The 26,323-nt window shown below is 45.8% G+C and overlaps 1 protein-coding gene across 1 annotated transcript; it reads left to right on the top strand.

The window, feature by feature from the left end:
• Positions 1–26,323, top strand: TTC9 (tetratricopeptide repeat domain 9). Its single transcript, XM_009900636.2, has 3 exons — positions 1–527; positions 19,827–20,009; positions 25,469–26,323. The coding sequence occupies exons 1-3, from the start codon at positions 158–160 to the stop codon at positions 25,546–25,548; spliced, it is 633 nt and encodes a 210-aa protein (XP_009898938.2). The 5' UTR covers positions 1–157; the 3' UTR covers positions 25,549–26,323.

Raw genomic sequence — 26,323 nt, 5'->3', positions numbered from 1 at the left:
CGGGCTGCGGGGCGGGGGAGGAGGAGCGGCGGCCGCCGGAGGATGGGAGCGAGCGGCGTAGCCGGGGAGCGGCACGGGGGCAAGGCCGGCAGCGCGGCGGCGGGCGCCGCGGGATCGCCCGCGTAGGGCGGCGCGGGAGCCGGGTGGCGCCGCGGCCATGGAGCGGACGAGCCCGGCGGCGGGGAAGCTGAACGCCGGCGGCCGTGGGGCGGGCGACGGGCACGGCCCCGCGGGGGGAGCCCAGCCGCGGGCGGCGGCGGCGGGCAGCGCAGAGCCCGGCGAGCTCATCGGGCGGGCGCTGGATTTCAAGAGCGAAGGGGCGCAGTGCTACAAGGACAAGAAATTCCGAGAGGCCATCGGCAAGTACCACCGCGCCCTCCTGGAGCTCAAGGCGCTGCTGCTGCTGCTGAGCCAGGAGCCGGCCGGGCAGCGCCCTCCCGCCGCCACCGCTGCCGCCGCCGGGCTCAGCGAAGAGCAGCGGCAGGCGGTGGAGGCCATCGAGGTTGACTGCTACAACAGCCTGGCAGGTCAGCGGGGCGCGGGGCGGCGGGGTCCCCCACCTTGGCCAGGCACATTGCCTTTCCCCTCTGCAAAAGAGCCCTGCCTCGCCTCTCAGCCCGTTCCATCCCCTTTTCCTTCCGTTGTCTTCCATTTTTATTTTCGTTCTCACGCCTGGCGCAGAAGTGCTGCCGGTGCACGGTTCGGGGCCCGGCTGCCTCGGAGGTTCGGTCAGGCCGCTCCTTGCACCGGTTCTCCCTGCAGCCTTATGGTCCCCCAGCCCTTCCCCGAGCTGCTCCGGCCGCCGCCGGTGGGTGAATCCGCGTGTCCTCTTCCCCCGGGAAACAGGAGAGAAGGCAGCGGCGCGTACGTGGGATGCTCAGACTTGGAGCAATTGTGGCCCGGGAAGTGGCCGAGCTTGCATGCTGTGATTTTCCCTCAGCCCGAGATGTCCTTCAGTGCCTTCACCACAGCTCCCGTTCTGGTGCCTGTAATTAACAGTATCGCAGAGAGAGACTCCTTCTACCACATTTGATGTAAGGAAGGGGAAGGGTTTGGGTGCTGCTGCAATAGCTCCAAATAGTACTAGATATAAAAAGAATTTTTTTTTTGCGTCTTAGCAATGAAAGTTGAAAGCAGATACCATACTGGCTTTCACTGCTGACCACTGTGGTCAGTAGACATTTGATCTCGCTCCCATTGCTCCCTGCCATCTGTTTAGAAGAGGTGCTGCAGGAAGGTAGAGGGGAAGGGTGGGGGGTTTAACTACTTTGTAGTCTGATTCTGAAGTCCTTTACAGAGACAGAACTCCCGTCGACTTCAAGAAGCTGTACCCAAGCGAGAACTGCAGGCTCAGAGGTTATTTTTGGTCCCTAGCAGGGCATGGATTTTTCCTTTCCAAGCCTGAAAGCATCCCTGAAGCAAAAACTTGTGCCTAGGTATGCACAGGGAAGAGAGAGTTCATAACCTGGGTGAGGTGCACAAAGTGACAACATTAATAAAGCTGTGTTGTTTTTCCAGAAGGGTGAAGGATCACTCATTACCCTTTATATCCTTGAGGGTGGGGAAATGGCAAAACCCAGGACATTGGTGTGTCAGCTGTCATCATCACTTGGCATTCAGCTTTCTAGACAGTTGGTTAGCTTTTTTCCCTGTTGTTTAGTGCTAAAAAAGATGCAGCATAAAGTAAATGGTTTGAAACACCAAGCCAGAATCTTCCCTTGTCTTAATCCATGACAATCTGTTGTACTTGACATACCCTTTGAGGTGTAACGGTGGGGAACAGCTTAGACCCGTTTCATCTGTTTTTTCAAATATTCATGCTTCAAAAGCCTGTTGAAATAGCATAAAAGGAGAGGCAGGTGAGATTCCAGAAGGATACCACAGGTGTGGCTTTGTCTCTCTGTTCACAGGTTTAAGATCCATTGTATTTGGCAAGGATCACTTAGATTGGCAGGGTTATACAAAGAGCCTGTAGTACTCTGAACAATACAGCTTGTCAAGTTCTTAGGCTCAAAAGAAGTGCTTGCAGCCAATCTCTCTGCTACATATAAAGGAGATGTGGTAGGTAGAAGGTAAATGAAGTGGGAGGGAGAGGTGGGATTCACCCCTGTGGCACTTTCTGCTGAGTACACAGGTTACACTTGCTAGAAATGGGTCTGTTCCTGCTGACAAGCGTTGTCCTGCATAGTGGTCACTGTCCAGCTTACTTACTACCATTTTGGGTTTCTGCAGGGAATTTCTTTTAACTGTTGGATCTTGTCAGTGGTAGCAAACACAGTGTGAGAAACATGCTCCCTCCTTAACCTAGATTTGAACAGATTTTTTCCTAAATTTAACCAGTGTGAACACAGGAAGAGATGAATATAATTAACCCTGGAGTGGCAAGCAGTGCTTTTCCTGGGATGACCTCACAGCAGGTCAAGCTGTTGTTTTGCACAGACGGTTGTCACATGTTTTCAGTAGATGGCACGCACAGAGCAGAGAACAGCATTTGTCTCATCAACCCATAGCTTCATGTGGCTGCTGGGCTGCCTGCAAGCAGCCAAATGCCCTGCATGTCAGAAGGAGAGGGGACTGTGCAGTGGAACTGGAATTGCAGTGTTGCTGCTCCTAGCCCAGACCCAGAGCTTTGTTTCTAGCAGGAGGATCTGCAAATACTGTCTGAAGGGAAGAGGCAGGAGGGAGCATCCCCAGAACTGTCATCGTAATTAGTGCACCTTTCTAATAGCAATTTCAAGAGGTGCAGCGGTGGAACTTTATTTTCTAAGTGTGCTGCAGCAAAAGCCATCAGTTTCTGAACACAGAGGCACCAGCACATTCCCTTGGAGTTGAAGGCACTGTTATCTGACACTGAGAAGAGGAGGTGCAGGAAGTTTTGCTTCTGAGCACGGAATGGATGCCTGGAGCTGTTTTTAAAACAAACAAATCTGCGTAGTGCCAAGAGCATCACAGCAGTACATGTTAATTCTGGAGAAAGCCTTTTTTTGCTTAGCTCTGATGCATACCCCGTGGCATTAGCAGCTGTCATCTGAGTGTCCTTATTATCAAGTTCTTTTAGCACCTCTGCTTACTCTTCTGGCTTAGCATTTTAAGAAACCCACCTTGCGTTTGCGCTGTCATTTCTCATGTGGCCACCACACATCCACCTGTCAGAGAGGCTTTGCATCACCAACGGAGCAGCACACACACAATTGCTTGTTTAGCTGCAGCACCCCAGTCAGAGGAGAGTGTCAGCTACAGGTAAATATGCATTTAGCCAAATAATTAGGTGAGAAGTACACACCCAAAGGGGATTTGGGCTAATTTCATGGGTGAAGGCTGGGGTTGGTTGGATGATTTTTTCAAATCCATGTGATTACAGAGAGTAAGAACATGCAGACAAGCATTAAAGTATAGTCAGTGCCTGTATTGCCTTACAGAATGCAAATTTAGGCACAAATGCACATACATTCTTTTTAAGCTTTTGTAGAGCACCTTCACACTGTGAGGTGGAGTGGGCAGCTCTTGCATTCAATCAGAACCTCACAATACTCAACGTGTTTTCCAAGGTCCCCTGTTGCAGAGCTATGTGGCATCTCCATGACCTAAACTATTTAGCCTGTTTCAAAGGATCCCAAATCTGCTGGAGTTTAAATTCTTGTGACTGTAAATCCAGCCTTGGATTTTCACTGCTTGCCATGGCAGTGCTGCTCACATTTCTTTCAGTAAGCTACTAGCTGGGCTTCAGTTTAAGCTCTAGGGAGTTTTCCCTTAAAGGAACTCCCCTTCACATATGCAAAAGCCAATGCTGCTGTGTTCTCACAGGCCTTCCAGTACCTCTCCGTTGTCCCACAAGTCTTTCTGATAAATGTCACCAAAACCACAAGCAGCATGGTCAAGGCCCCCATAAATTGCTGGGGTAGACAAAGAAAAAGCCTACCAGCAGCATACAGCCTTGTGGAATGAATGCAGGGCTGTAAGGCAAACAGTCCTTCCTTTATGACTCACTATGGTCTCTGACCTTGAGGAAGTCACTTGACATCTTTTTGCCTCCCTCAGCCCTACTGAAAAATAAAGAACAGGGAAAACAATCTCATCCTGATGGTGCATGCGTTTCCCCCAAGTCAGTGGTTTGTGTCCTTTCAGAAGAAGATAAGGATGTGAAGGATGCTTGCAGTACAGCAAACTGGCCAAGTATCCCTCAGGAGGCCTTAGTCTTCTTTCTATTCCTACAGCACTTTGATCTAGAAGAGGCTTAAATGCTTGTAAGTACTGCACAGAGGTAGGGATCATTTTCCTGCAAGTGCAACCATTACTCTCATTAGACACAACTGTTACTTCACTCCAGCACTAGGGCTAAAGGTTTACAGGATGAAAAGGACTATATCTGCTCTGCAGAGAGAAACAAGTCCTAATCATTCCAAAGCAGCAAAATGCTTAGGGCAAGCATAGTTTGAAGTTGTTGTTTTTCTGGTCAGGGAATGTTGCAGTGTGATAAGCAAACTTTTGCTGGTTTTCCTAAGCATGCAGAAATGCTAGAGCTATTCCTGGCAGGAGGAATGCAGCCAGGGAGAGAACAAGCAGGGATGCTGGGGGATCTGGTTGTCTAATCCTCTCATCTCTCTGCTACCCAATTGTATTACGTTCACCAAATCTTTCCATTCTTTGAACCTCAGTTTATCTTCCTGCATTTATGACCTCTTGGGAGCACAGTAAGGCTTTGTTTATTACATGAATGTAAATGAAACACAACATGTTTATGTCCCCATTCAGGTACGTTTGGTTTACTGTAGGCGTCTTGGCAGGAGGGCGCACATAGCTGCACAGAGTGTTACAAAATGTAGCCATGCAAGATACATTTCAGCCTGGATAATGAGGTTTGGCTTCCTACACTAGCAGAACTATGCACTGGTACTGTCATGACTAGGCAAAGGTCACAGTGATAGTCCCACAAAACATGTCTCTTCAGGCAACACTCTTAGCATCCTCTGGCCCTAGGCTGGGCTACCAGCACTATTCCCAAATGTCAACCAGTTGCACAGACACCTACTGAGTAGTCCCACTGAGAAATCCAAGTAAAAATACTTCTCATACCTAATCCAAGTAAAAATAATAACTAAACATGAGAAAAGCTGGTAAAACTTGTCTCTGCTGACCACCCACTAGGCCTCCTCACAAGGAGTCCCTGCTAAAATCCCATCTCAGTATATAACTGTTAACAAGTACAGACTCTACCAGGACACATGGTACTGTGGGTGTTAAAGCAGCCTTGGATTGTTGCTCGATGCGAAGGGTTTATGTGCTGCATCAACAAAAAACAGCCTCTGTAAGGATGTCATGCAACAGAAAAGAGAGAGAATGAAGCAAACAGAGCAGGAGGTGGCTTGTACTTTCACTGATTGAGGGGGACTTTCCTGACACTTGGTGTATATGCACCTACTCAGCCAGGGTGCATGGGAATGTCTTGTTTTACAGGCCTGGTGGAAGTACTGCTCCAGGTAGGTGCAACTGCAGCAGGAAGTGAACACAGATCACTGTGTGTTGGGGTTTCTTGGTTGGTTGGGTTGGGTTTTTTGTTTGGTTGGATTTTAGTGATAGGCCTAAACCTTGACATGCATTTAAGAAAGAAGTGGGATTTGAAGCCATTGTAATGAATTACTCTTTGGAAATACTTGCTATTTTACTGCCTTTGGAGAACAAAATTCTCCATGTTCAGGGAGTTTCGCATGCCTTGAGAGGATGGGATGGAAATACATCCAGATGCTGGGGGGTGGGATGGGGGAAGAGAAAGGATGGCAACCTGCCACCAAACTTGGTTCAAGTGATATATGTCTGACAGCATCTCTCTTGCTGAGGCAGGAGATGCATTTTCCTCTGTATATATCACTGTTCTTCCAAACATTTTCAAAACCTGAGGCTCTGGTGGGTTTTTCTGCACTTCTACCACATATTTAGTTCCCTTCCCTTTGCATGAGGAGAAGCCTGTCTCAGCTGACTTTGTCATGTACCTGAAACAGGTTACTGAAAAGGTATAGATTCCTGGGCCAGATTGCCCAGAAGAGTCTTGGTGAGCTGAGTCCATGGGAGATGTAGCAGGAAATATCACCAAAAATCACAAAGCTTCAAGAACACAGCATAAAAATCCCAAAGAATATCTGTTCTTCACAGAATCACAGAAGCATTCAGGTTGGAAAAGACCCTTGGGATCACCAAGTCCAACTGATAACCTTACTCTACAAGGTTCACCCCTAAACCATATCCCCAAGCACCACATCCAAATAACCTTTAAACACAAATCCAGGGTTAGCAACTCAATCACCTCCCTGGGGCAGCACATTCCAATGCCTGACCACTCTTTCTGTGAAAAACTTCTTCCCAATGTCCACTCTAACCCTAGTCATAGCTTGAGGCCGTTCCCTCTTGTTCTATCACTAATGACCTGTGAGAAGAGACCAGCACCAGCCTCTCTACATCCTTTCAGGTAGTTGTAGAGAGCAATGAGGTCTCTCTTCAGCTTCTTCTTCTCCAGACTAAACAGCCTCAGCTCCCTCAGTTGTTCCTCATAAGGTTTATTCTCCAGGCCCTTCCCAGCTTTTTTGTCATCTTCTGCACTTGCTTCAGCACCTCTACATCTCTCTTGTATTGAGGTGCCCAAAACTGGTCACAATACTCAAGCCTCACCAGTGCAGAGTACAAGGAGACAATCACCTCCCTACTCCTGGAGTTCTCACCTTGAGAACACTAGTATGTTTTCTGAGAGCTCTCTAGTAGCATGTCCTGCCAGCTGTACTCCATCCTCTTCTGAAGTGTCCTAGAGTTTCCTCCGTTGAGTCACAGCCACTTACACCTCCACAGATTTCCAATGGTGCTGTGCTGAAGACAGTTCAGCTGGTTCAGTAAAACCAGTAAAAAAAAAATCAGTAAAATCAGTAAAAAATCACATCTGGTCTGCAATCTATTGCTAAATACACCCATGAGCTCCATGGTTTCCTCCTTTTCTGAGAGCTGGGCCACATCTGCATGGTTCACAGCAGGAGGAGCATCCTTCTCTTCCCATTCACTTGAGCTCACAGAATATTCAAACCCAACTGCAGACTTGCCTCTCCAGCCTCTCTCCTAGAACTGCTTCAGCAGCACATCCCCTGTTCCTTATCAGTGTCCTCTGCCCAGTACAAGTAATGCTCCAAGAATGGAGGGTCATCAGAAGCTTTCACATTGAGATTTTAGGCTGAGATCTAATGTGCACTTGATAAAGGAGCTGCTGTGAGGAAAGGAACAGTAAAAGCAAAGAGAATAAATAAAAGGGGAGTTCTAAATGTTGCCAGGTCCCAGTTTCTTGATGTGCTATCTCACAGAAAATAATATACAAGGACAATGAAACCAAAGAAACAAAATGAAGAAAGGGAGACAATATATAAAGAGCTTTTGAGTAAAATGCATTGTGTGCTTATTTACATCTTTGTTCTCTCACTTCATGGATGAGAAATTGACGTAGAAGGAAGACAACTGTTTATTAATCTTGTTTTCAGCTTGCTCAAGCAACCATACCAGTGACTAATACTGAGGACTAAAAATTATTTGCAAAAGAGTCAATATTCACTATAATTAACTAGAAATTTGTCACTAATGGCTGCCCAGGAATTTGTCTCCTTTTGTTTATTCCTGCACTGCACCTTGGATGGGAAACAGTAAGCTTAGGACATTGATAGATGAATGCAGGTAAATCTTGTGGTGGCGTGGAGCATTACTGTTTTGTTCTATTTAACAAAGGTTGTAGCATCAGTGCAGCTTCTGGAAGCTTTGCTGGTGCTGTTGAAGGGAGCTTCAGCTCGGGCACATTCCCTTGGGTAATGCTGGGGGCTTATAGTAGGATGTTGTAGCTTGCTGTGTTCCTGTTACACACTTGCCTAGGCAGCTACAATGGCAACCATTGAGGCTGGGGCTGGAGTAGACAAGTCTGTCTCAGTATGGCCATTAGGAGTTTGGGGCACTGCTAGAAACAATATTAAGACAATTCATGGAAACAAATTAGGCACAGTCACATTTTCTCTCTGTGATAACCCATGGCAGAAGTGACAGCTGGGAGCAATGATCTTTAGCTGTCATAGCTTGACATGCCAGAGCTCATCTGTTACTATCCATAGGCTATAGCTAATGTCACAATCTTCACTTCAGAATCCACTCCAGTCTCCCTACTCTCCAAAATTCTTGACATGCCATTGCCCTGAGGCTCACAGGCTGGAGAGCACCATCTGCTTCTCCTTGGCTTTGTCCCGTGTACCCAGTTGTCCCATCATGTTTCTCAGCTCAAGAGTCAAGACTGCTTATGCAGTTCATGCCTTTACCCTTTGAATTCCTCTACTGGTCCTCCCAGTTCCAATGTAGTTATGTCATATTGCTTTACCTCCTAGACTAAATTTTGTCTTCTTCAAGGCTTCTCCCATCTCTGTTCTGCCAGTGAAGCTTTCTTGTTCTTTTTGTTCTCATACTCTGCCCCACAGCACCTTGTTGTACCAGATTCCTTTGAGCTGATTATGCTTGCAGTAGGTTGGACCTTCTTTCCCTTCCTGGCTGTTCTCAAGCTGTAGTATCTGTAATACCATCTCTGCTCTAATACCCACAGGAAGACAGTTGGTGCTGGCAACTTATTTATGTATAACAAGGAGGAACCCCTGTCTACAACAGCATGTACAGGTGCAAGTATGTGACTCTGTACTGTATCTTCACATCCATCATCATGCACTCCCATTGATAAAACTACCAACTGGCATACATTTTAACACATGCTTGTCCTCTGTAGCCATGATTACAACTTCACCCATCACAGCAGCACACATTCATCTTGAAAGCTTTAGACCAAGTCACCACTCCTGAATGGTTCTGCAGCAGCCTCTCCACTGGAGTTGGGTCACGGAAAGCAATGTTGTGCTCTTTGCACCTCTAGCAGTTGTGGATCTGTTTGTCAGAGACCCTAGAACTGCTTGACAAGTCCTGTGGCCCAAGCTCCTCACTATGAGGACATCAGAGTTCTATTCACTCATATGTAGCATCTGCAAGTCACTAACTCCTTACATGTCCCTCCATGGAGAGAACAACCATCTATAGATTGCTGCATAAGCATTTCAGAATGCAGGACACTATTGGTTGCAAGGCTACAACATTTTTACCTTCTTCAACCCGTCCATGTTTTGACAGGTCAGCTCTCTGCCCTACTGAAGTGAGTACTTTTCTAGCTCCTACTTAGTATTCCCATTCTTTAATGAGAGCACTGCCTATTGCATTTGCTTGCTGCCAGTTTAGGGGGCTGTCATGTAGATTGTTCTGCATCAATGGCAACAGCAATTCATTTCATATTGGAGTGGCAGGCAGCAAAACTCTCCTAATCTAGCCATTGATCTAGTTGCCTGGGAACTGCTGGAAAGGAGCCTCTCTGTCAACCAGCAAGGAGCCACCAAACTAGGTTTACTCAAATTTTGATTCCAAAGCTCCTGTTAACACCCTGGTTACACCTGTCAGTTTTCATACCTCTGATGTTACTCTGCCCTGGCCACCTCCGAGATATCTAATGAGCTTATTCTCTACCTCAGGAAATTCAAGAGAGGTATCTACCTCACTATAAGTCACCTTATTTTGTACAGCAAGAGGGTTCAGGCCCCTCATGGTAGAGCCTAATCAGGCAGTGGTGGAAATTCACTACCGATCTGATCCATCTGTAAGGCTTAGCCTAACATACAAAGACTGATTTCAGATCAGCCCAGTTGGATGCTGCTTTTCTTAGGTCTTACCCAACTCAAAAGACTTAATTCTGGGTAGCTGGGCTCTTTGCTGCTACCTGAAGCAGATGGAGAAGAGAATACAAAACAAGCAGCAGGGTATCCTTTCCCCTGCATAGTCCCCAGTGTAGTAAGAGAGGAAATTTACTCCTGGAAGCAAATTAAAAGCAGAGGAAATGTTTGAGATTGGAAAATTTATGTCAGACCTTTAGTGCTTCCTTCAGCTACTCTTGGCCTGATGTCACTAAAAAAAATATCTACCTTCAGTGTGCTGCAGTATCCTTACAGTCACCATCTAAGCTACAAATTCACCCTCAAATGAAAAGCATCTCTGTGACACAAAGAATGATCTTTCAGCCAGCTGCAGAGAAGAAGCTGTGAGAATTCACATAGCTCTGCCCCACTCCTGCTCCTAGAGAGGGAATGGGTAGAAAGATTGTTTCCCCCACACTTCCAGAGAATAAATCCATGGAATGGCCACAGCCTCTCACAAACAGGCGCTGCCCAGGGAGGTCATCACCCTACCCAGCTGATCTTGCAGAAGCAGAATGATTAGGCAAGGAGACTGCACAACACTCTGGGAAGCCATTGTAAGTCAGCCCTAGCCCTTGTTATGCAAAAGCACCTTTTTTTCCTTGTGTAGTGCTTCAAAGAATCAAATCAGAATCTCAGCCCCATGCCTGTAAGCAATGATTTCCACCCCCCCTTCCCCAACAAACTACATGGCTCAAAATTCAGCCTCAACTCCTTCAGTCACCATGGGGTTTTTTAATCCTAGCACAATTCAAATCCTAGATTACTATGCTCTTAAATGCTTTGCTGTGATTAATTGCTTAAGACACAGTAGTGCATTCATATTGCAAGGAAATCAGAGCAGCATAAGATCCTCCTTCATCTGTATTGGAAGTACAAAGAAAATGTATTCATTTTGCTTTAGACATTCTCTACTATGCTCAGACCAAGGCAGCTCATGAGCTTGGTTTGTGTGGTGGAAGGAGGTAAATTAAATTAGTAGATTAATACACAATAATTTTTTTTTAAACCCAGGGCTGATTAGCTTGGAGTACAGTGCCAGAAGGTATCATGGAGTTAAAGACCCTAATAAGGTTAGAAAAGAAGGCTTAGACATGTAACTAATCAGAACATCCTCTGCTGTGTTAGATAGGATGAAAACCATAACATAAATATTACATTTTCATGCTTGAGAGCCACTGCTAACCGGTTTGGATTTATTAACAAACTTCTCTGAGGTTCTCATTTCCCTGTCCATAACTGTGTCACATAAATGACTCAGTCATCCTGTGATCCTCTAGCATATTCACATCCTTTTCCTCTTTGACTGTTTCCAGCTCACAAGCTCACGTATTTTAGCGGAAAAAAAGAGAAAATCTTAATAGTCCCAAAGAGCACAGTCTTAAATCTTGTATTGCCAACTGCCATCCCAAATAAGAGTACTGCTGTGTACCAGCTTATGTTACCAGTTTCGTATCACATTGTCATCTTTGTCCCTTTTGACAGTGCCTTGAAACTTCACAGTCAGTAGAGCACTTCTGCTGTTACTTATCTCCTCCTTATCAGCCCTGTGTGCTCCGAGGAATGACAGCAAGCAGAATCCTAGAGTGGGCTGCCAGACACAGGCTCAACAGCCCCCTTGAGAACTACTGAATACTTTTTGATGTGTGGAAACATCAACATATTTAAGTCACTACCACTGTCTGTCTCTCCTAGACAAGCTAATCGAAACAGTGAAGTCAGGGTTTTTCTTCCAGAAGAGGAATGAAGAACTTGGGACCAGCAGAGAACTGAGACCACCATGCCATGCACTGGAATGAAAGCATGGCCAGGAAGGCAGGATGGGGAGGCCCAGCTGGTATCTGTCTACAAATTGAGAGGCAGAGTGAGAAGAAGGAGAAAGCAGCTTGGAAGAGGTGGCTTTCCTTGGGCTTTCCAAATATTTGTGGGTGCACGCTTTGTTTAGCATTAATTTCTCCCTATGGAGAGGGAAAACCTGTCATACAGTTTGGTTTTTCATTTTCCACACAAGCAGAAGCATATGAGGATGATCAGGATTTTTTGGTACCTAGAGTAAAGGAAAGCCACTGGCTGGGAAGCTGTAATGTCATCCTGATACTCCCATTTCATCCCATTAAAGTTGTCTGGGAACTAGGACTCAGCTGATCAGATTATTGCCAGATATTATCAAGCTGTCTATAATTATCTTTTTATTGGTGAGAAGCCAGAAAATCCTCTTTGTTTGCAAGCTTGGACAATAGAGAAAGAAGAGAAATATTTCATGGAAGAGATTGTTTGGAAACTACAGATCCTCATTGATGTCTTAGCCTAGTAGTGACATTTCATGCAGCATTTCTGTAGGTGGGCTGCTGGTGGGAAAGATGCCTTAAACATCATCTCTTGAGGAATGCTGGGTTGTATTCTTGAAAGGCACAGCACACCTGGAGCTTAGTGTAGATACAGATGCTGTACTACCTCTGCTCTGTTCTCTTGGTGTAGGCTCCTTACGTTCCCATGTGTTCTGTGACTCCTATTAGTGGTGATCCAGAGTAAAAATTTAACACAGGTTAAGAATCAGGCTGTGCCATCTACAGGTAGTCTGTGGGGCCTGGACACTCAAGATCAATAACTTCAGCTTCAGAGAAATTTGTATGGCATTCCAGTAGCCCAGATCATCTTACACTGTACATCCAAATCACAGTAGGTTAAGACCAAAGTGAGTTTTAATCTAGGATAACCCTTTCCACATCTGTTGAGATGCATTTTGCCTCATTTATTTTAGAAGTTAATGATAATTTCAATTACTAACACATGGCTCATTTTTTCAGTCTTAAGTAGTAACGGTATCCCTTCTAATTCTTCCAGTGGCTGCTGTAAGCTCCGTGTGCTTTTTGTAAATACCATTTACACAGACTGCAGCATGCAGAGATTAATGATGCATCGTTTAGAATAGAATAGAATTAACCAGGTTGGAAAAGACCTTCGAGCTCCTCAAGTCCAACCTATCACCCAACACCATCTAATCAACTAAACCATGGCACCAAGTGCCCCATCCAGTCTCTTCCTAAACACCTCCAAGGATGGTGGCTCCACCACCTCCCTGGGCAGCCCATTCCAATGGGCAATCACTCTCTCTGTGAAGAACTTCTTCCTAACATCCAGCCTAAACCTCCCCTGGTGCAGCTTGAGACTGTGTCCTCTTGTTCTGGTGCTGGTTGCCTGGGAGAAGAGACCAACCTCTGCCTGACTACAACCTCCCTTCAGGTAGTTGTAGACAGCAACAAGGTCTCCCCTGAGCCTCCTGTTCTCCAGACTAAGCAACCCCAGCTCCCTCAGCCTCTCCTCATAGGGCTTGTGCTCCAAACCCCTCACCTGCTTCATTGCCCTTCTCTGGACACGTTCCAGCAAGTCAACATCTTTCCTCAAGTGAGGGGTCCAGAACTAGACACAGGACTCAAGGTGTGCATGGTTAGAAAATGCTGTCTGTTCCAAGACAACTTTTTGGTTTACTCCTCCTGGTTTGTTTTTTTTTTTTCCCCTTGTTATTGTTGCTGTTATATTACAATACTATTTCTACCCAAACACTTTAAATCAAAACAGAAGTTATCACTACCATGTTTTCTTTTTTTTTCCCCCCTGAGTAAAAGCATCACTGTGAAGGATGCCAAGTCTTCTCAAGTCTCATAAGTATGACTCTCCTGGTCTGGTCTATTATTTTGAGTCTATATAAAGAGATATGAGAACAAAGCCTGTTCAATGATATATAAAGGTCTTAATCAAATGCTTGAATAAAACCCTGAGGCAGCAGCATGAAAGCATCAATCACATGTTTTCCAGAGTAGAACCAGGGCAAGACTATGCACCATCTTCTTGCAATTGAAACAGATTTCAAGCAAGGTGCTGGCTGCTATACTTGGGGCAAAATCAGCTCAGAAAGCAAAGTATCGTGCAGTTCAGTTGTGGTTATTTCTGGGAAAGACACTGTCGGTTTGTGAAATACAAACTGAGTTTGTAGTGGTTGGTGTACCTAGCAATTGCTAAGGAGTAATAATCCACATAGACTATTCAACTCCAGTCCAAATAAATACAATAAAGAGGGAATATCCACTTCAGGTTTAAGAAGAAATGGGTTTAGCTACTTCTGTCTTTGTAGGAAAACAAAACCATGAGGTCTTGGGTGACAGGTTGGACTTGATGATCTTTAAGGTCTTTTCCAACCTTGTTGATTCTATGATTCTATGAATACAGGCTGGTTTTCAGTCTAAGGAATGGAAAACAAGGGCCATTTGGATTCAGATCCTTTTGCATGGTTATACAAGAGTGGTTCAGCCACATAATTTACTGTTAGCTCCTGCAGAGGACACCAGCTCCAGACTCCAGGGTTGGCCCTCAGCATTGCATGTTAGTATTTCCTGGTGAGTACACCCAGCAGAGAAAAGAATGATTCAGAGCAGGAATGTACTTGTGGCTGAGTGATCTGTCTGCTAGAGGAGCTGCTGCCATACGCACCTAGGGAGAACAGATTTCTCTGCTTGAATTTCACTGTTATGAACGCTTTTCTCAGTCTCCAGGCTGGCTGCACTGGATCTCTCTACCCCTAGCACCTTGTCCCAAACTCACAACTTCACTTCTGCCTTAGGCTTTCCCTTTTCACTCTTATACTCCTTTCATCACCTCAACAGTTTGGTGCCTCTGTGGCTCAGCCCTCCTCTCCTCCCCTTGCAAGCTTGTCTCCCTCTGTTTCTGTCATAACAGAGACAACCCCTCTCAGCTTGGTTTCCTCTTTCTGCACTTCTTTCTTCCTGTGACCAGTGAGCCAGTTGGAGCATTTTTCCTTTTTGCTCTCCAAGTTTCCAAATCCCTAATTTTTCCTCAACTGGATTGTGCCCAGGGTGGACAGTCAGTGGACTGGGTACTAAATCCTAAAGCATCTCTTCAGAATACTATATGCTGCGCTATACTGGTTTTATTTTTAGAAGATTATCACTTGGCCAGCTATAGATTACCCCAGTGATGACAGAAGGCACCTGCTTGACACAAATGATACCTGCCAGATTTCAGCTTGCAAAGCCAAGCGATGAGTAGGCATCAGACAAATCCAGAGAGACAGTCACCAGAGATCTTCAGCAAGGTACAAAGAAGTTATGTTTCCCTGGCCTGTTTTTCAAAAATACCTGAAGGGTCTTGGCTGACATTTCCAAAGGCAGACATTGCACATGGAACAGTTGAATCCAGAAACTTAAAAGACTATAAAGTTATAAGCAGCTGACTCTCTCCTACAGTGGAAGGTACAAGGCAATCATAAAAATAGGCAGCGCTGCTGGCTTACCTGAGTGACAGCAAACAGCAAGCAAGGCAGGAGTTTGTGAAACAAGAACTTGCAACCCAAGGTATTCCTGGAGGGCAGAGGCATTTCCATCTCCCAGAGCAACAGCAAATGGAATTCCTGTTATGACTATGTGCTGAGCCCAGGGAACGTGCCACAGGGTAGGGATACGCTAATGTTATTTGCAGAGTAATTTGGCTCATTCAAGTGTTCTGTAACATAGATGAGTCTTGAGCCTTGCCTACAGCAGGAATTTAGCTGCTGATACAGACTGTCTGGAGGATTGTTCTGGCATGGAGATTTACCCCTTGGTGAAAATTGCCAGGTGGACAAGGCTCCTGATATTGTTGTTCAAAATCTCCATGTTAAGACCTGTACATACATCCTACTTCCAGCCTTAGATCTTGGCTCAGCCAGAATTGGAAGGCAAAAGTTTGGGCCAAGCTGTGCTATTTGCACAGAGGCATTCACACAGAAAACACTACAGAAAAGTAGTATCATTTCTTAACAAAGAGGTAATTAACCCTTGGAAGAACAGGGATCCTTTCTCACTAACACCTGTCAAGTTTAGCTATCTTCCCCAAAGATACTCAGGAATTCAAAATTAACTCATAGAATCATAAAGCTGTTTCAGCTGGAAGAGACCTTTGTGATTATTGAGTCCAACCATTGACCTAACACTGCTGTGGCCATTAAACCATACCCTGATGTGCCGTGTCTAAGTGGTTTATTCAAACACCTTCAGGGATGGTGACTCCACCACCTCTCTAGGCATCCTATTCCAGTGCTTGAGCACTAACTCAAGGTGCAATAAAATAGAATACAAACCCCTCAGTTGCCAGGATTTTAGTTACAACTTCCTACCATTTCCAGTGAGAAAGGTTATAGGTGTGGGCATGCTTTGGCTCTAAGGGTGCTTTAATCTTTGTTTTGCCTAACCATGTGCTGAACAGGGCCACACAAATTTGGTCTAAGGGTACCAGATCTGTATTACATCACTCAAATTGTTGCAACTCATAGAACTGGCTGGCATAAATTGAGTCCACAAGTTAAAACACAAACATCTAGGCTTAACACTCCTCTTATGAGGAAAATCACCCAAACTTCCTATTTCCTTACTTAAACATCAGCAATCAGGGAGCATGATGGACAGGGCCCCTCCATTGGAGGTAATAACACTAACCTTCTGCCGCTGCCCTTAGCACATTTCACACCTAGTAGTTTCAAACCACCTTATTTTATAGCAGACAGGATCTCTTCATGACCACATGCCATACAGGTTGTAAAATACAGTAGTTGCTTATTGCTTAAACTGACACAGTACATCAGCTGCCAAATTGAGAACGGATTACCAAGTGTGATGGATAACCATCACATGCTGTGGGGAAGCAGGACTCCCTACATTCAGAGCTGGAGAGATGTAGCCTCCAGATGCTGTATTACAATGAGACCTGCAGGGAATGGTTGCTTGTAAGTTTACATCTGCAAGTAAAGGGCACCCTCCCAATTGCCAGAATGCTACTAGAGATGGTGCTGTGTGGGTTCAAGCTCATTCAGTTTCGGGAAAGCAGGAGGAAGAGCTGAGTAAATGTCTGTCTCTGGTCTCTGAGTGAGCGCTGTTCCTCAAAAGGATTCACCAGGGGCCTATTATGAGGTAAAAAAGCAAGCAATGAGGTGTTTGATGTGGTAAACAAACACTCCCAGTCAAAGATGCAGAAACAACACAGTTTTCAAAACAGTTCTCTTCTGACTGAATTAGGTAAGAAGTCCAAGGAGTCAATGTCTCTTCCATCTGAGAGCTGAATTACTAACAGCCTTGATACTTGTATTGAATCAACCAGGTTGGAAAAGACCTCAGAAATCAAGTCCAACCTATTACCTAATACTTAACACCTCATGACAATTAAATCATGGCTCCAAGTGTATCCAATCCTTTTTTGAACAGCTCCAGGGACAGTGACTCCACCACCTCCCTGGGCAGCCCATTCCACTGGCCAGTTTTCTGTGAAGAACTTTCTCCTCACCTTGAGCCTAAACTTCCCCTGGTGCAGCTTGTGACTGTGGCCTCTTGTTCTGCCACTGGTTGCCTGGGAGAAGAGACCAATCCCCAAGTGGCTACAAGCTCCTTTCAGAAAGTTCTAGAGAGCAGTATGGTCTCCCCTGAGCCTCCCCTTCTCCAGGCTAAACACCCTCAGCTCCCTCAATCTCTCCTCGCAGGGAGAATCACAGCCCGTTAAAATCATTCCAGTCCACTAAGAACTGCAAGCACACACCTCTTTAATATGTATAAAGGAGACACTCCCCCCAGGTTCATTTCCAAGAGCTGCTTCCAACACTGGCTCTCCAAATGGCCAACCCTTCCAGCAGAACTGTTTCCTGCACACCCATCTGCTCGCTTTGTTCAGATGAACACACGTCTCTCCTGCCAGCCATGTGGGACCGACTGCTCTCTGCCATGTGCACGGTTACTGGGGATGCCCTGCAGAATCTTTGTTGGGAGTGTGAGTCACCAAAAGAACCTAGCTGGGTAACTTGAAGCCCACTTGGGTTTATGAATTAGCAGGCTGTGGAAGAGATTTTTTTTTTCTTTTAAACCAATCCATGAAGCAAGTCTAACATGGAATTGTTGTGTTAATCGACATGAACAGACTGCCTGTCATTTTTCACAAGGTTTTCTTATGGCTCTGACTGGCAACACCAAGCAGCAAATGAACAGAGAGACTGAAATCCACCCCTCACAGTTGTTCTGAAAGGCAGTTTCATAGAACATGAAAGGTTGGATCAGAGTGGCAGTGTGCAGAAAGCTACTGCCACTGCCGGACATGCTACCGGTCAGCAGATAAACACAGCAATCCCCTTTCCAGGGTTGTGAAGCTGGCAGTAAATCTACACAGTCATCTTTTTAGTAGCTTTGAAAAATAAAGGAAAACAAGGCATAATCGTTTCAAGCTCTGTGAGAAATGGAGTGAGAAAAAGGGATGTTTGATGAGTAGGAAGGGACAGACTCTGGAGAAGGAAATGCTTCTAAGCTTTTAGAAACATAGATGCTTTTAAACTGGCAATAAAACAGGGAGCAACCAGATGCCTTTGAAATACCTATGCACTTTAATGGCAGAAGCTGTTAAAATATATTAGGAGTCCACATTAAAGCAAATGGGACAAAGCTCTCATTGCTAGTTACTGTGTCACTCAAACAAATGCACCAGCAGTGGGGCTAGTTCTGCACTCCTTGCTCAACACCTCTATACTGTCAGTTCTGTACTGGTTAAAGCCTGTTTATGGTTGGTCCCAGTTAGCTATTTAAGCTTTAAACATGTACTTTGGTTAGGCATGTATTCTGTCCATGCTAACTTGTCATAGACTTGGGCTAATTTAGGTTGAAAGGAATCCCTGGAGGTCATCTAGCCAATCTCCTGCTCACAAAATGTAAAGTGAGATACAGAATGGGTGCACAGCTTACTTTTAGGGGGGCAGGGGATCAAGAACTGAATCATATTCCTGACCTAGCACTGTGTCCTCTCAGTTGGAGATTGCAGTTACCATGCAAAAAATGAAGCCTGGCAGTTCACTGGTGACACCTGAACTGTGATAACTTGGATTTCCAGGAGCAGTGAGTCTCTTTGCCAGAGACACACTGAGTAACACCACCTGCCATGGGAAATTTCTTTCCATGCCCTGGCACTTGACACTGCCAGCCTCTGAACTGTTCCTTGCAGCAACATCCTGCCTTCTTTCCCCAAAGTATGTCAATTCCAAAGCTGCCTTGGGTTACAGAACCGGGTGGGCTTGTGGACATCACAAATTTCTTCCTTCTCCCACAGACTGTGACTGCACCATGTCCTGTTCCTGTCAGCATTCCCCAAACCATTCTTAATGCTGACTATGCCTGACAAAATTTAACCCACCAGAGTAAGCACTACAGTAAGCCACAAACAGGGCTGTAAAGTATGCCTCAAGGATCTCCCCTTTGCGTTTATTTCACTCCCAGCTGTGGAAAGCTCACGACGGGGATTTTCCTCAGTTCCTTGATGTTTATGCAACAATTGTCCTTCAGCACACAGTCCTCAGTGCACTGTTTCCTCAGTGCATTTGCCTTTTCCTTGAGGAAACCAACAGAACTGACCTCCGGGGATGAACTTGTGCTGCAATACTTAGCAGAAAGCACAAGCGTAGCACATTTGTTCCCTGTCTTGCAACTCCAGGTGGTCTCTGGTTTGCTGGCAGCATGTTGCAAAAGAGCAGAGTACTTTGTTCCCTATAGCAAAACTCCATACAGGACCTCCTGAATAAAAGGCAGTTAGTGGTTATTTGTAAATTTTAACAGGCTTGGATTAAGACAAATAATAGACTTTGGTGTAATTCAGCTCCTTTTTTTCCCCTTGTCAGAGAACTGATTACCTTTTTGTACTTTCCTGAGCTCCAGCCCTCAGTCTGCAAAGCGATAACTACAAAAGCAGCTGTTTACATTCTCTCGCCCTCCCACCCACCCAAGAGAGAAAAAAACAATCCCTTCTCTTTGCAACGGCAAAAATAGAAGCATTTGTATTTAAATTGCGAACAATCGGGTTTGGCAAACAATCCCTCTGACTGCACCCTGTCTGAATTACGGGACTGAGTCATTTCCCTCACCTAAACCGCTCGTTTTCCCCGTGCAGATTGCAGGGCAGGGAGAAATACGCCGCCGGCACTAATGTTCTGCTGTCTGTCTGTTTGCCCATCATCCCCATCCCCTGCAGCTTGCCTGCTCCAGGCTGAGCTGGTGAACTACGAGCGAGTCAAGGAGTACTGCCTCAAAGTGCTTCAGAAAGAAGGCGAGAACTTCAAGGCCCTCTATCGATCAGGAGTGGCCTTTTACCACCTCGGTGACTTCAACAAGGCTCTCTACTACCTGAAAGAGGCAAGATCCCGCCAGCCGACAGGTACGGGGAAGCGGGCGTGGGCTTGGCATCAAGCACTTTCGCATTTCTTTTCAGCAGGCACCGCCTGTCCCTGATTTAACTGTGCTGATTTCCACAGGGATGAGCATGACTCACTGTGTCCTTAGCTGTACTCCCCTTCAAGCGCTCTTGTAGCGCAGCAGGGCTGCAGTGCCCAAAGATTAACCGCTGCCGAGGCTGCGGCATGGCCGGGAAGGTGGCAGTGTCGCTGGAATGCTGCGCGTGTGTGTGGAGGGGATGCTGCCTCTCCTGCCACCCCTAGTTTATTTTTAAAGAAGATAGCAGGATGGGGAAGAGTGTATCCCGACCATTGCATTTTTTTGACCCCTTGGGAGAAACCTTTCTCCCCCCTAGCAAAGCCAAGAGACTATTTGCAATCCTTACCAGCCATGCTTTCCACCGTCTCAGTAAAGAGTTAGGGTTCTCCTTTGATCAGAGACAGATACTTAGTCACAGAGCATACATAAGGATGCTTCAACTTTTGCCATGAAATTGGCCACTTTCCTGATAAAGTGCCTGTCATCCATGCATCAAACCCCAGCAATTCACTTTGAGACAGCAAAGAAATTACATGTTCAAACAACTTAGCCTTTCCAAAGCAACCAGAAGGTGGGTAGAAGGCCATGGTATGCAGAGATGATGCTTTTACTTTTCAAATAACAATAAGGAGATAAAACCATGCTATGGTTTAAACAATTTCTGTTAAAAGAATGGAATTTAGTAATACTTTAAAAAAAATAAAATCACAGGAAAGCAAAGTGGAAGCCAAGTTCAACACAAACCCCATAGAGCAGCTCTTCCATCTGAAACTGAGGGGAACAACAACAACTGGACATGAAACAAGACTGAGCCTGGGTCCTGTAGAGCACAGCACAGCTGATGTTCATTGAGCTAGAGCAAGCAAAGGAGGCTGTTCGAGCTGGCTGTTCCTGATAGCCTACAGACACTGGCCTTGCAGGGCTTGTGCAGTGGCTGTGTCCTGAGGAAGCACCAGAGAGGGTGCACTTAAGGGTGTCCTAGGATCTCCTTCCTCTTCCACCTCTCATAAGGATGCCTAGTCCCATCTGCCACACTTGGCCATGGGCTCTAGGCAGTCTGACAGCACAGCTGTGTACCCCACACTCCCTGAGCAAATGTGCTTAAAAGATCAGTTTAGCCTATTTTAGTTTACATCATGCCCTTCTGCTTTCAGCCCTTGCCAGAACCAGGAAATGAAGAAGCCTATGCAAGAGAAAAACAGTTCATGGAAAATAAGAAGTTATCCTAACCTTGAGGTTCTGACTAGGCTCAGGAGTAAAAAAGTCCTTTTAGGTGAATCACTCTGCTTCTACTTTTAAAGTCATTGTTTCTGTGCCTCCCCCACCCTGATATAATTTGTTTTGTATCCCTTATTTGCCTCTTGAAATAAATACTAATTTATTCAACAGCAGCAGCTTCAAATACCGCAGCTTGCTGCAAAAACATATCAGAAAATGTCCCTGAAGGCCCTCAATGTATACAAAAAGCAGTTCTGGCCTTCAGCTCTGCATCTTCCCTGTTATTATTAGATTATTCAAGGCTACTGTTTCAGTATTTTATTTATGATTATGGAAAACTTGAAGGGTATTCAGGGGGAAAGAGGTGGATACATACAGTTAGAAAGGATGAGGTGTCAAAAGACAGCAGTAGGAGCTATGTAGCTGTATCAAGAAGAATTATGTGACCAGGAGTAAGTCAGTGTGCCTGCTTTCAGTGTCTCCAGCTGCACAATGTGATTGTGTTCCTTTATTGGAAGTTTCATTAGGATCACTGGTAAAAGCACTTGGTTATTATTACAGTCATGTTCTCTGGGGGTTTTGTGTGTGGTTTTTTTGTTTTGTTTTTTCTAATAAGGAATGATTTGGGCAAAAATCACTGGCAGTTATTCTCTATGGTGGGTGAGATTTTAAATGGTGAAGAGGAATTAGCTAACAAAAGGGTTTACTGCTCTAAAGGGCTGTCAGCACAGCAAATCCCTTATGGCTATTTACTGTCTGAGGGTGAAGGCTGGGTTTGGCCTGGTTTCTTATGCTACCTCCAAACAAAAATCACAAAAGCAGATGGAAATAGCATGAGATCATTGTATAACCCTCCTTACTGAGGGAGGGGGAATCCGTTGTTGAGTTGTGGAAAGCATACAGACAGCCCCCATAAACTTTGTGTTCTGAGACTGGTGCAGCTTGGGCAGTCAAACCTACAACTTATCTTCAAGCCCTCATTCCGTTCTTTCCCCTCAGTGGCACCGCATCACCGAGGTACATACCGACTGAGACCAGACCGTCAGCTGGCCTGGTCACGTCTAACACTTGCAGCTAGCCTCTGCTAGCCTTGCACTGAAAGCTCACATTCTGACATCACACAGACTACACATACAAGTTAAGTTTGCCATGCTGCATGGAGGGGGCTCACAGCTGAGCTCAAGAGATGCCTTCCTCAGCTTCTGCAGCGTAGAAGTCTTGGCAACAAAATGCAAGCCACGGGGTCTATGCAGCAGATAAGTAACTGGGCTCTGAAGCTACAGGGAGAATCACAGAATCACCAACCTTGGAAGAGATCATCAAGTCCAACCTCTCACCACAAACCTCATGACTAAACCATGGCACCATGTGCCATGTCCAATCCCCTCCTGAACACCTCCAGGGATGTTGAGTCCACCACCTCCCTGGGCAGCCCATTCCAATGGCAAACAACTCTCTCAGTGAAGAACTTTCTCCTCACCTCGAGCCTAAAACACCTCTGGCACAGCTTGAGAAGCAGCAATGACCTTCAAAATGGCAGGAGACCACACTACACCAAGGATACAGCCATGGTCCTAAAACTCAGGAGACACACACCTTCCCATTGCAGCTTTGCCAGCATCTACTTACATTAGTTTTACCCCTCATCTCAGTTGTACTTACATGCTATTTCCACACCATCAGAAGGGGATCACTTCTTCTTCATTGAGAGATAGAGTCTTCACAAGCATTGACACGTAGCTCTGAAATACTTGTGTAGGCAGAGCTAGTATGGTGCAACCCTATTTGATGTAAAAGGTCCCACAGAGATGGGGCTCTACTTCTGTAAACTGAATGCTACTGTTATTGCTCTTTGGGAAACCCAGAGCCCTCAAAAAGGAAGCAAAATGTGCCAAACCCTGCCTGGGAGATTTATAATTAGCTCACAATGGGAGTGTCTCCCACCCTCTATCAGGCTACACCTCGTTTTGCCTCTGGCTCCCTAAGTATGTAACAATCTTCCAGGTGAGTGAAGTTGTGCCATCAGCAGGTAGTTGCCTCACCTGCAAGCCAGAGGGAGCTGGCAGCGTTTCATTGCCCTATTGTGCTCCAAGCCCACCTCTACTCCCTCAGCCGAGTCGAGTCCTGACAGGTGTAGTTTCCTAACATGTCATCATCCTTATCACTTATCACTTATCACCTGCATGCCACAGACGTTCAAAGTGTGAACCTCAGCAGTAGGGACATGTACCCAGCCTGTAGCCCCTGCAAGCCCAGGAAGCTGCAGAGCAAAGAGCCTGCAGTGAGGTGCAGGTAGTGCAGCAGGACTCTGGATGGAGTCTGTGCCCTTCTGCACTGGGTAAGTCACCTCCCTGTCATGTGCACTGGTTTTATTTCAGGCCCAAAATTCAGGACTACTCTCAGCTGAACTGCTTCACTCTGGGAGGCTGTACAACTAAAACCAAAGCTGTTTTTAAAGAAGCTGCTTTAAATGTTGCTGGTAGGAAATGGTAATGTGTGAGCAGCCCAGGATGTTGGTGCATCTTATCTAACACAAGCCATTGCAGAACTTAGAACAGAATCATGGAATTGTTTTGACTGGGAGAGACCTTTGAGATCAAGCCCACAACTGCCAAGTCACCACTAAACCAAGTCCCTCAGCAACACATCTGCATCTTACACACTATATTTTCTTGGCTCAGTGAGAATGCCCCAAACTAACTGGGATGCAGCTGAACCTGAAGACTCAACAGGGAGACCCACATCACAAGAGGCAGCTTGAGATGTCACCCCAGCATTGTCATAGCATACTGCTAACCCATAGCATGTTTGTGAAGAGCTCCTCTGCATGAAGAGAAACTGATCTGAGTTTTCTGTTTCAGCTCTGTCTGAGGGGAGAACATAGACATGCACTTCTCATGTTTAAAGGAAACTTTACCCCCTCAACTGCTTTGGTGGGTGCAGTATCCACACTTGCTAGCGCTGAGCATGTTACCAGCAATGTGTTAATTTCTTTGAAAGCTCAAGCACTTCTCATTTCCCTAGCTGATGTGAGGCACAGTGCTGTTTGGGTGAGGAGACAAGAGTGCCCTCTGACTGTGTACTGCAATATACTTCAGATAAGTTCCTGAGGATCTAATAACTTATGTGGACTAAGCTGGGCCTGGTTTGCTGCCTAAGTAAGACTGTGAGCAGACTTCTGTTTTTTCAACCATTATATAAGTTAAAGTGTCTGGGGTTTTTTGCTTGCTTCTGATCACGTGGCTTTTGCCACTATGTGGATGCCCAGTGCATGGGAGGTCACCCTCATGGCAGTAAGTCAGCATGATTTGAGAAAGGATTGATCATGACTGCAAAATCATGAGGTCTGTCTGGAGACACATACGTGTTTAGATCAGCCTGTGCTTCAGGGTGAACAGGTTCCTTCATTGCTGATGCCAGCAGGTAAAACTAAACTCACATGGTCTGTGTGCTGTGATGATGCACTGAAATACTGGAAAGAAAAAGAGGGCTCAGCTTACCAGATGCACAGGGCTGGGATCTCACAGCTCTCTACAGGGATGAAACAGTGGTTTCCTGCTCCTAGAACTTCATTAGACAGCAGTAGACAAGGCAGTATGCAGCACACAGCACAGGACAAAAATGCTGATAGAACGTTGTGGTGGAAGGATTTCCAAATATGAAATTGAAGGAAAACAAAGGTACAAAGAGAATGTGAAGGATGCTCTTCCCAGTTCAATTCATCATGGAAAAATGTAAGAAGTGTGAAACAGGCTGTAAAAAGAATAGGAGAGCAAAAGGGCAGAACATAACTGTACGCAAAATGCCTGTAGGGGGTTGTGTGCAGTCACCAAGGGAAGGGAAGCCAGTGGAGGTGATGTTCCACAAGAACAGGCAAGGATGACCTGGATAATATCAACTGTGCAAATTTGACTGTGCTGACCAAATGTAATCAGAGAGAACATAAAACTAGCTGAGGCAAAATTGAGAGCAGCAGGGATAGCAAGCACAAATCAGACCAGGTTCTCCAAAACCCAAAGCAGCAAAGTTTGGTTTAGAGATCTTTTCCTACTGATGTTGTTTCTGAGGGCAGTGCTGGAGCCATGTTGCCCCCCCAGGTGATGCACCAAGGATGAAGGTGCAGTGTGTGTCTTCCTTAGAGAGTTGTAACCATCATTTGTGCATCTGTGTGCTCTTTCCCTGCAGATACCAATGTCATACGATATATCCAGCTGACAGAGATGAAGCTCAGCAGATGTTCCCAGAGAGAGAAAGAAGCCTTGTGAAAATGAAGCCACTTCAGTTGAAGTGCCCAATGGGAAACATTTCCTTCCTAGAAGCTCATTCGGTGGATTTTCCTTGTTTGCTCTGCCTCATCCTCATCTCCTCTTCCATCCACTCTCCCTTGCTCTTCATTGAATCCCAGTTTTGAAGAAAAAGAGACATAGATGCTGGATATGGCTGCTTGCCAGCTGTGGTAATACCCCATCCCTGTGGCAGGAGAGCAAAATGGCTACAGCCAGCACTGTTCCAAGACAGTGTCACACGCCTGGAGCAGGCAATGCTGGGGGTCCTTTCTGGTCCTGAGCTGACTGCTGATTACCTGTTAGGCAAGCAACCCCTGGAACAACAACTTCTTGACCAGGCAAGTTGGAAAAAAAATGTTTCCTGCTCTGAGTGATCAGTGCAGCTTGGAAGAGCTAAGAAAGCAAGAGAGATGCCGGTCACTTCACAGGGGATAGCAAATGCCTTTTTACCATCAGTTCCTCCTACCTGCTTCTCCAGCGTGTGCTGTTGGTCTCCAGTGAGAGCTCACATGCTCCCAGTTTAATGCCAGTGAAAACTGTTTCTGAACATCCTCTTAATGAAAGCACAGAGCATCCTACGAACCCCCTGCAGAGCTGTCCTGGTGCTGGAGGAGAAGGCTGTGGGCTACCGCAGAATACTGAACGGACTTTGAAAGCGTGGTGTACAGTGTGAGGGAAAAACTGTGAAATAATTCATTAAAGGCAAATAAAAATTATTAATAGGCAACCTGTCCAGGCATTGCTTTTGAAAGGG

The sequence above is a fragment of the Dryobates pubescens genome, chromosome 5 (genome assembly GCF_014839835.1).
Source record: "Dryobates pubescens isolate bDryPub1 chromosome 5, bDryPub1.pri, whole genome shotgun sequence".
In the NCBI taxonomy this organism is placed as follows: Eukaryota; Metazoa; Chordata; class Aves; order Piciformes; family Picidae; genus Dryobates; species Dryobates pubescens.
This window is presented reverse-complemented; position numbering and strand designations above follow the sequence as displayed.

Bases quoted from the DNA above. Each gene is read 5' to 3' on its own strand.
- TTC9 (XM_009900636.2), top strand. From the start codon at position 158: ATGGAGCGGACGAGCCCGGCGGCGGGGAAGCTGAACGCCGGCGGCCGT. The intron at 528-19,826 runs GTCAGCGGGGCG...CATCCCCTGCAG, and splicing joins CTGCTACAACAGCCTGGCAG to CTTGCCTGCTCCAGGCTGAG. The intron at 20,010-25,468 runs GTACGGGGAAGC...CTTTCCCTGCAG, and splicing joins AAGATCCCGCCAGCCGACAG to ATACCAATGTCATACGATAT.